This window comes from Trypanosoma rangeli (assembly GCF_003719475.1).
Source record: "Trypanosoma rangeli strain AM80 chromosome Unknown Tra_15.4_contig_00223, whole genome shotgun sequence".
In the NCBI taxonomy this organism is placed as follows: Eukaryota; Euglenozoa; class Kinetoplastea; order Trypanosomatida; family Trypanosomatidae; genus Trypanosoma; species Trypanosoma rangeli.
Window position 1 is genome coordinate 24,028 of NW_021705964.1, and position 9,748 is coordinate 33,775.

General features: G+C 51.9%; 4 protein-coding genes across 4 annotated transcripts in view, besides 8 other annotated features; all 4 read right to left on the minus strand.

The window, feature by feature from the left end:
• The window catches only part of TraAM80_06264 (uncharacterized protein), a gene marked incomplete at both ends in the record, with an annotated part of 582 nt that extends 48 nt beyond the window's left edge, over positions 1–534 (minus strand). The window contains one exon of the mRNA XM_029383115.1: positions 1–534. This exon is cut by the window's left edge and continues 48 nt beyond it. Coding sequence (XP_029237108.1) covers positions 1–534 — 534 coding nt within the window.
• A 225-nt stretch (positions 535–759) lies between these two features.
• Positions 760–804: a microsatellite.
• A 170-nt stretch (positions 805–974) lies between these two features.
• Positions 975–1,005: a microsatellite.
• A 99-nt stretch (positions 1,006–1,104) lies between these two features.
• On the minus strand, positions 1,105–1,434 carry TraAM80_06265 (small ubiquitin protein; the record flags this gene model as incomplete). The annotated part of the gene is made up of 1 exon (XM_029383116.1): positions 1,105–1,434. One exon carries the CDS (start codon positions 1,432–1,434, stop codon positions 1,105–1,107), a length of 330 nt encoding a protein of 109 aa, XP_029237109.1.
• A 173-nt stretch (positions 1,435–1,607) lies between these two features.
• Positions 1,608–1,625: a microsatellite.
• Positions 1,626–1,656: a microsatellite.
• Positions 1,657–1,674: a microsatellite.
• A 237-nt stretch (positions 1,675–1,911) lies between these two features.
• TraAM80_06266 (signal peptidase protein type I) lies at positions 1,912–2,544 on the minus strand (the record flags this gene model as incomplete). The annotated part of the gene is made up of 1 exon (XM_029383117.1): positions 1,912–2,544. The coding sequence occupies one exon, from the start codon at positions 2,542–2,544 to the stop codon at positions 1,912–1,914; it is 633 nt and encodes a 210-aa protein (XP_029237110.1).
• A 326-nt stretch (positions 2,545–2,870) lies between these two features.
• Positions 2,871–2,893: a microsatellite.
• Positions 2,894–3,091: 198 nt separating this feature from the next.
• On the minus strand, positions 3,092–9,526 carry TraAM80_06267 (uncharacterized protein; the record flags this gene model as incomplete). The annotated part of the gene is made up of 1 exon (XM_029383118.1): positions 3,092–9,526. The coding sequence occupies one exon, from the start codon at positions 9,524–9,526 to the stop codon at positions 3,092–3,094; it is 6,435 nt and encodes a 2,144-aa protein (XP_029237111.1).
• Positions 9,527–9,611: 85 nt separating this feature from the next.
• Positions 9,612–9,640: a microsatellite.
• Positions 9,641–9,729: 89 nt separating this feature from the next.
• Positions 9,730–9,748: a microsatellite.

Consider the following 9,748-nt stretch of genomic DNA (forward strand, 5'->3'; position numbering starts at 1 on the left):
GTGACTGTGATCGTGACTGTGATCGTGACCGTGACTGTGATCATGACCGTGACTGTGATCATGGCCGTGACTGTGATCATGGCCGTGACTGTGATCATGGCCGTGACTGTGATCATGGCCGTGACTGTGATCGTGCCCGTGGTGTAACAGCGACGCAAGTGAGGGCGTGGAGGAGCATATTGACATCATCTGCGACTCCTGCAACAAGCACATCTGCCTAATGACTCTCTCCGTCTCCTTGTCTGGAAAATGTAGCACGGCATCCTTCAGTTGTTGCAGGATAGCTGCCCCATCCGGCGCTGTCGCACTAGCGTCCTTTTCTTGTTTCTCGTGGGCCCCACACTTTCGTGTGACCGCATAGCTTGCGAGGAATTCCTCTTGCAAACCCTCAAAAAGGTTCATAAGCTCCGTGTCGCTTGTAGGGGCCGGCTCTCGCTTGACCGCCTCGCGTAGCTTCTCCGCAAAGGAAGGTGTCTGCATCTGCGTCGTCATGGCAAGGACGAAGTCATGAACATCCTCCCGCGATAGCAACATGATGGGGTCTCAAGGGAAATCCAAAGGCCTCTCAGAAAGACACAGAGAGAAAACAACAACAGCAAGGGAGAATAATTAAATAAAGTTTCGATGCTGCTGTAGCTTCTCTCACCCCCCCCCTCCCTCCAAAGAAAAGCAAAAACAAACAAACAAGACCGGGGCACTTTGCCATGCGAGGAGACGAGTAGCACAACACACCAAAAATGAAACCATTTGATTTCTGCTTTATTATTATTATTTTTTTTTCTTGTTTATATTTTACTTATTCTTTGGTTCCTCTATTCCTCGACAGCAAACAAGCCTTCGGCTCCTCAAAACACAGTATCCCTTGCTCTTCGATGCATTCACCAACACCGCCAGTGTGTGTCCGTCCACAAACCAGAGCAAGAAGAAAAGTGGGCATTGAACGGAAACAGTGAGGGGAGGGGCCGCCACTGGGAACAACACACACACACACTCGCACACGCACACGGGCGCGGCGGAGCAACGCCGCAAGGAAGCACACAGAGAATGGCAGCGAGAACGTGAAGGGAGTCTAAGTACCACCGCTATGCGATACCATGGGCATTATCAAAGTGTATTCCCGCCCGTTTGCTCAACCATGGCATCAATCACGTCATCATCCTCCATGCCCAGGTCCTGCGGTGTCTTGGACTCGTCGATCGGTGAGCCGTCAAACAAAAAGCGGACACTACTGCGCGAGATGCCCTGCTTCTTGCAGTAGGCGTCAAAGAGTTTCTTAAGCTGCGTCCCGCACTTTATCTTGAAAAACATCTCAGCGCCATCGGCATTAACAACCTTGATAGAGACCAGAGGCGCCTCTGTCTTCACAACCGGATTCTCCCCCGCTTCGCCATTGTTGTTGCTGTTATTGTTTTCATTGGAATGACGGTCCTCCATTCAACAAGACTTACAAACACACGCAAACACGCCTTCGGCTTCTCAAAACACAGTATCCCTTGCTCTTCGATGCATTCACCAACACCGCCAGTGTGTGTCCGTCCACAAACCAGAGCAAGAAGAAAAGTGGGCATTGAACGGAAACAGTGAGGGGAAGGACCGCCACTAGGAAAACACACACACACACACACATATATATATATATATATAAATATATATATAGATTACACACACACACACGTGCACGGCGGAGCAATGCCGCAAGGAAGCACACAGAGAATGACAGCGAGAACGTGAAACAAACTGAAAAACAAGTCAAAAAAACTCCTCCGTGAAACGACAAAAAGGCATAATCAACCCCTCTAGCACACCATATTCCTCCATCCCTTCTTCTTTTTTGCTAGTGTGGTGCACACGCTATGCCAAGCTGGACACAATGGCTTGACTGTGTTGTCAGCGATGGGGCTCATGGAGCCGTCACACCCCTGATATCCATCCCCAGACGACAGCGGCGGTTAAAGCAATATATTTCACCCAGGGCTTGTCCTCCGACAAAATGGTCAAAAAACCGGCGTATGGGATGATGACAAAGACTTTCCCCACGGCGTCCTCCTCCTGCACCCAGTGGTACCCATCAGGGTAAAGCGTGCGGTCATCAAAAGCATTGTTATCGCCCTTTGTAAGAAACAGCCGCGTGCCACCGTCCTCGTGCACACCGTGTACGCGGTGCACTATGGGCACAGTGCGACCAGGAAGGTTAAAGACAACGACATCGCTAATGGACACCTTTGTGATCTTATGCAGCAACAGTAAGTCACCACGGTGGTAGGCCGGCTCCATACTGCCGGAGAGCACCACAACAAGCGGATTAGTGCAGTTCACCAAAACCCCAGTGGCGTGCCACGCCACAAAGAAGGCGCTGAGTGTCAACAAGATCGGCAGAATCCCGCTGATATCGAAAAACATATTCACTGTGACCTTTACATTGCTTGCAAGCTTTCCCATCATACCCATTCGAGAAATCTTCAGTTGCGTCCGCCTGCGCTCGCGCAGTTGATGCAACGCAGTGGTATCGTAGGAAATCGACGCAAAATTCATTGGCACCTTCATCGGAATTATTTTTCACTTTTCGTTTGGCTACCAAAATATCTGTATCACAGGGCCCAAAACACAGAGAGGCACAAGTAGTGGAAGGCATGAGAGAGGAAAAATAAATAAAACCACAGAAAGAAAAAATGGAGGAGGGAAAGACAGAAACCACCACTCGGAAACGAGTGCAGACAGTGGCCCTCACAACTCACCCGGCAGGGGAGCAAAACCGCACGTGTACTTTGGGGCTTTTTAAAAAGGCATGCACGTACGCATGTGCGCATGATGTGTAACTACTGCATCCCACGGACAGCTGTCTTCTCAGTCCTCTTATCCAAATGTCATTCATATTATATATATATATATATATCTTTCCTTCTTTTCATTCCTTTAGAAACAGTCGCCTATATTTTTTATACCCTTTCTTCGTTCCGTGACTTATTTTTTGAGTTTGTTTTTCTTTTTTGGGCTTAACAAAACCCCAAAAAAAAAAAAGGGCACCACGACCCACCCACAAGCACACACACACACATACACACAACTCCCAACCCACTTCTTGCTTCTCTGCTCATGTTGGCACGATAAAAATCTTGCGATCTCCGTTGCCTTCCTCCTCCTCCACGCGTTCAGCTGCTTGCCGCAGGAGACTTTGCCCATCATCGTTGCCCACAGACGCGTAGCTGAGATCACACAGTGTTGCATCCGACCACACTGGCCGCTCCTGCCGCCACGCCGATGAGGTGTTGCGGCGTGGCAGGTGAATGCGCTGCAACGCCTTCAAGAAGTCCACAGCAAGAAAGTCAAGATCACTACTGTGTGTCGTGAAGACGTCAATATACGCGACGGACTGACGAAAGAGACATGAAGTAATGGAGGCAAGACAGAGCATCTTCACGGACGGTGAAGTGTGGAAGCCGCTGTGCCTGTTGCTGTTGCCACCGTGGCTCGCATCCTTCACAAGCTGAAAGAAGAAGGACGAGAGTTGGTTCAACACCACTCGACCAGAGTGCCCGCGTGCGACGCTGTCAAGAAATCGTGTGAGTAGCGCGGACATCAACGCCGGCAGAAGATGTGTTCGCCGCCACAAGACACCAAGCGGGAGAAGTGTGCGTGTGAAGACACGCAGTACTCGAAGAAGCATCGCCTCCTCCAGGTGGTGCTCATCACTCGACCCAACTAGGAGAGCATGAATAAAGCTCAGCTCATGATCGATGAATGCATCGTTTTCATGAAACGCCGGCAGCGGCAGGGCGCAGAGTTCCAACACTTGACACCACAAGGCCTTTGAATCGCTATTGAGCAAGGCATTTGTGCCGCTTGCCACAAGCAAACGTTTAACATCCCCGCGCCACGCACTAAATCGCATATGCGGAACCATGCTTAGCTGGTGCAGGGACTTGCACGCGGCCCTAAGCAACTGTCCATATCGACTCAAACACTGGGCGGCGAATCCGGCAGGAGACGTGAATGATGAGGAAAAGGAACAGGCGATAGAGGATGAGTAAGACGACGGTATGGCCTCATGTAGGAGGGCATGCATATACTCCTGCAGCAGTACGGGGGCCCCATCGGTGGGAAAGGCATGAATAATAGAAGGCATCACACGCATTTGCTGCAACATCCACTGTGTCGCTGCGTCGGTGAGGTACACCGCCTCACGCTGTAGCGCAACAAGTTTGAAACCCTGAGCTCCCCGTCGTCCTCCTGTCATCCACGACTCTGTTGCCACCAGTAACTCATTCATGACCGCATCACATGCACCGTAGTCTTGTCGCGGGTCAAAATTGCTCAGCAGCGCGGCAAGCCAACAATCACATTCCTTCTTGGTGGCATGCCCCTCCTTCCCCGCAACCATGGAGCGCTGTCGTCCTTCCTGCACTAAAAACAACACCCACAGCGCACGGAGTGCAGAATCACTCTCTGAACTGAGCAGCCGCGCGAGTGTGACGAGACTATTCCGACGCGTTTTCTCATCTGTTGGGGCGAAAAGTCGGCATACCTCACCGTACGCGCGTGAAACACCGGGGGAGGCCATTGCTGCAGACGCAAGACTACATCCAAAACGCCGATCTGAATGCTCCTCTTGTTGCTGATCTTGATGTGGCTGCTTCTTAGACCCCTGCGATATTATCGTATAGCCGCGAACCCGCTCGAGTGACATGTAAAGAGCAGTGAAGACATGCAATAAATGCTCATTTGTCTCTGTCGTGATGCTCTGTACTACCTGCAGAAAAAGTTTGCCAAGGAGTTCCATCCACCGTAGCGATACCTCGTGAAGCGGCTGCTCCTCAGCAGTGTCATGATGGCTATTTTTATGCTGCACAGCCTCCCCGTCATCTCTGTAGCAGTCTGAGACTGCAAACGCCGCGACATTTGTTGTTGCCAGCAAACCTTCGCCCTTTGCTTCAGGACGAGGCCGCTTCCGTCTGGGTTCCTCTGCGGACACTTCCTTCGATGCCGCGCGGCCGAGTGCAATCGGGCCATTACTCATAGCGCTGAGAAACGATGACAACGCCGTAAAGTTGCCCGTGTTACAGCAGCACCGGCACATTTCCTCCACGACAGACAAGGCAAAGGTGTGCGCCCGCGACGGGGAAGCTGTCACATTTCTCTCCCCATAGCACACATGGAGCGCTGTTGTGTAAAGCTGTCGCAGTATACCTGCCGCACACGGGGCCATTGCATTGTCTTCGCTGTGACGAATCAACACGACAGCAAATTCCTTGGAAAACATTTGATGGACAAGCAAGTTGCAGACAGCGGCAGTTCTTTTTGTCATCATTTCACTGTCATTCCCTTCAGCCTCCTCCTTATCCTCGGTGTCGCTGCCATCTTCCTGCTCGTTATTCCTCTTGTCAAGCGGGCTAACGTTAATTTCCAGGATGGCGGCTGATGGAATAAATGGCACCCCAATCGCCCGCACAAAGGCATCGTTCACTACCGTGGATTTTTCCCTGCCGGCCTTGCGGCTCGCACGCGATACTACATGAGATTCGTCGGGTCGTAAGAGAATACGACGGAGGAGTGACTGAACACCGTCCTCGCACGAAAGAAAATCCGCGATTAACTGCAGAAGACGACGTTCCAGTAGACATGTTCGCATGCGTTTATTATTCTTCCTATTCATGTTTTCCTCCTCCTCCTCAAGGGTGGTGCTCCCTGTTTGAATAAGCAGCAACCAATGTACGGCGCGCTGCAAAAGTGCAGGCCACTGGGGAATATGTCCGAGGCGACGTAGGACATCGCCCAGGGCGGCACAGAGCTGCAACAACAGTTCCTCCTCCTCAGCTTCTTCCCTGCCGTCCACCTTAGTGTGGTTGTAGCAACAGGCACAAACCTCGTCGTCGGTCACGACCATGATGACTTCACACAGTGCCTCAAGCAGGAATCCAGCACAACTGGTGAGACAACGGGTAAGCCAAGAAGCAGAACGCCATGCGGTGGGAGATGCGGCAAACGTGACGCGCAACAGCCACACAAGCGCTCGACGAACGCGTTTGGGACGACCAAACTGCAAAATACATCCCCATTCCTCCTCAGTAAGGCGATTGGCAAGCTCCAGGGCACGTGCAGTCTCTCCATCAGGCAAGTAACCACCATCACTGACGAAGCGCAAGTGACACAGCACAAAGGTCGTTAATCGTCTGGCTTCTGTTAATGGCTCAACCGCGACGTTCAGGGCCACTGAAACAGACTGTGCGAGCGTGAGACGCTGCAGTACAAGCTGCGGCAGCAAGGTAGCACGATGCACGTACGGTGCGTGACGCATTTGTGTGGTGAAGCTCATCATCGCATCTAGTTCTTCAATAGAAAGTGGACCAACGAGGGCGCCCACATTCGTTTGCACTTGCCACATTGTCTCCTCCATCATCCGTAGATAGGCCTCCACGTTCTGAATACCAAGATCCCGCAGACAAGCAAAGATAAGCTCTCGTGCCTGATAAATGGCATGGAGTGTGTACAGGACAAGACGGCGCAGCATCTTGGGCCGCACGCTACCCTCTCCACCCGCAAAGGGTGATGACGATGACAATGCCTCCACCGAATTTCCTCCTTTTTCGGCCTGCGGCTTTCCGTCTTCCTCCGCCTCTGTTGCCATCCCAGCAAAAAATGTTTTGTGAAGACGGTTCACTAGAAATGCGGAAAGGGTAAGTTCCAACTCCGCGGCACGCTGCAAGAGGGCAATGGCAGTGATGGAGGTGGCCAGAATGCCTTCTATCACTGTTGCCACAACATCAAGAATGAAGAGAACTTTCTGCGGTAGCAACTGCGACAATTTCGTTGACGTGGCTCTTGCTTTCGGGAATTCTTTTCCTGAATCAGCCTCCGCCTCCGCCTCATCCTCATCCTCATCCTCATCCTCTTCAGAGGCCCAGCGGGAGACATACTTCAGCAGATGTATGAGCAACTCCTCCGGATCAAGCGAGACACCACACGCCTGCACAAGAGCCTCCCGCACACGTAGGTTGGAAAATATTTCATGCAATCCTGCCACCATAAGATCCTCTCCGTGCGTGTCCACAGCCTGAATCGTGCCGCCCTCCTTCTTGACATGCGAGACAACGGCATCCAATAGCATTGGAATTTGATTGCTCTTCCCCAGACGAGTCACCAGACTGATGATGAATTCATGCAGCATCATCATATTTGTGGCGAGACCGGCAGCAGAAGTGTTGATGTCACCCTTCATCTTTTGTGACGGAGCCTCCATCGCCACGTGAGCCGCAATACACAGAATCGCAGACACGTTCTGATCAATAACTTGCGGTGCAATTACCTCGTAGGCGAAAAGGCAACGTGTAATGGCTGGCTCCACATACCGTTGCGCCACTTGAGGCTCGCTACGCGCAGTAGGCAGTTGCGGTAACACAACCTTGGCGAAAAGCAGCCCAAGGACCTCGTAACCAAGACCCTTGTTATAGCGAATGTCATGACCGAGGTGAAACACAGCAGGTGTCTCCTCAGCTGCAACTGCAGTACTACGGACCATCTTCATATTATTCGAGAATGATAAAGCTGATGAAGGTGCCGCAGCAGTAATGGTGCTCTGAATGAATGCGTATAACTCACCAATCGTACGCCACGCTAATGTTTGAAGACCAAAACGTTCAAGCATGGCAGCAACGCCAGAGTCACTGGCGGTCCCCATGAATCGTTGTAGTGCAAGTGTGATTTCCTCCAGGAGGATAAGTGGAAGATTTGTATTGCCGTCCTCAGACTGATGAACGTGCAATGGATCCTCAGTGTGAGAAGTTTCGTTGCGGGCTGCGTCAATGACTGAAAGAAACGTACGGTAGGACGTCATGGATGATTTTGACATGGTGGATATCATACTCGCTCGGCTCACGAGTGAAAGTGCACTTTGATGCGAGAGCAGCGATTGCCGTTCGTCCTCATCATCGTCATCCGCCGTGTCGCCACTCACATCACCGCGGCCATCCCTCTTGTAAACATTATCATTATTATCGGTATTATTATTATTATTAGTATTCGTGATGCTGCTGCTGCTGCCGCGTCCAGTAGCATCCACAGCAGAGGACGTGTTGCCAAAGGCCTTTTGTCGCCGCTGCTCCCGTCGATCCCGCCGTGCCTGACTCTCCTTTAACAATACCATGCGGCGTTGCTCCTGAGCAAAGGCTGTCCAGCTTTGTTCCGCGCAGAAGCTATGGTAGTAAAAAGGGATGCTCGCCATCCACTGAACAAGAAGCAGAACAGCATGCTGCTGCTGTTCTTCAGGCAAAGTCGCCACGGAGCGCAGTGTCGCCTCTTCCGTCGGTGGCGTCGTGACGTGCGTGTGAAGTGCATACTCCGCATTGTCGCGCACGTTGTTTTGCATGAGTTTGATCTCGTCCCCGCGGAAATACACCACCAAACGTGTCGCACGATTACACGCCGTGTTGGACACCAGCGAGGCCAACGTGCGCCGGTAACGTGCCACGTCGAGGCAGCAACACGATGCCGGGGACTCCGCCACTACCGCATCAACCAAACTGAGCTTCTGAAAGAGTGTGAAGGGTGCAAGGAGGGCTATTAAACTACCACGGTTTGCGACGGCAGCCCACGCAACCATCCTTGACGTAACAATGGCCTCCTTGTCCTCTTGTACACCAAGGCAGCCAGGACTTCTGTTTGCCACATGCTTCGTTTCCGTGCTTGTCGTCGTTGGGTGTGTGCTCTTTGTCTTCGTGAGGAGCCGGTTAAGCAAGGTTGGACACGGACGAACATCACGAAGCGTATTTAATGGCTGTCGTGCCCGAGCCGTGCGAAGCTGCGATGCGGCTGCGGCCACCAATGCGGTGGCATTGCGGCATAGACCATGCAGTAGGTCGACCTCGGACTCCATATGGTTCGCGTCCACCTGCCGCAGGATGATGGCGATCAAAACAGTGTCGGCAGCTGTCGCAAGAAGATGCGCCAGCGCCTGCGTTACGACAGGCGAGCCGTCGTTGCGATGATGGCAGTGGCGGCCACAGGCCTCCGCGACAGCCTGAAGCAACCCAAGGAGTTCCTCCGCTTCTTCCAAGCGGGAGTTAAAGACTTTGCCAACCAATGCCGCAGAGTCGTCCTCCTTCGTTTGTTTCTTCTTCTGCCCCTTCTCTGATTTCTTCGCCACATGCCGCTGCTCGTCCAAGTGGTGTGCCACCAGCGCCGTGGCAAAACTGATGGCGTACAACAGGGAGTCGCTAATGACAAATATGGGTGCCGGTGTGGCCACCAAGGCCTCTTCAAGACCCTCCGCTCCATGAGCCTGTTTTTTGCCATCCTTATCGTCATCGGTGAGCTGCCTTTTCCTTTCCACCTCTTCTTGCTGCTGCTGCTGTTGCCTGTCGTCCAGTGTCAAGGCTGCTAAGCAGGATCTCCATGTCGGCACATGCGTTAGGGCGTACACGTTGCCACGTTTGGGGTCCTTGAGTGACGACTGTACAAAGTCCTCGACACTGCGGCGCTTCTGGCCAAGTTGGCCATAACGCTCAAGTTTTTGAATGGCTGCACAGGATATCATTCACCCTGCTCCTACCATGTACATACAAAAATAGATAGATAAAGGAAAAGAGACGATGCATGTATGAATGAACAAGCACAGACACATATATATATATATATATATATATATATAGTAGTACGAAGCGACGGGATCCCTTGCAAGCACCACCCCAATTGACCACAACAACTACCACGTGACAAAGAAAAAAACACACACACACGTATATATATATATATATAT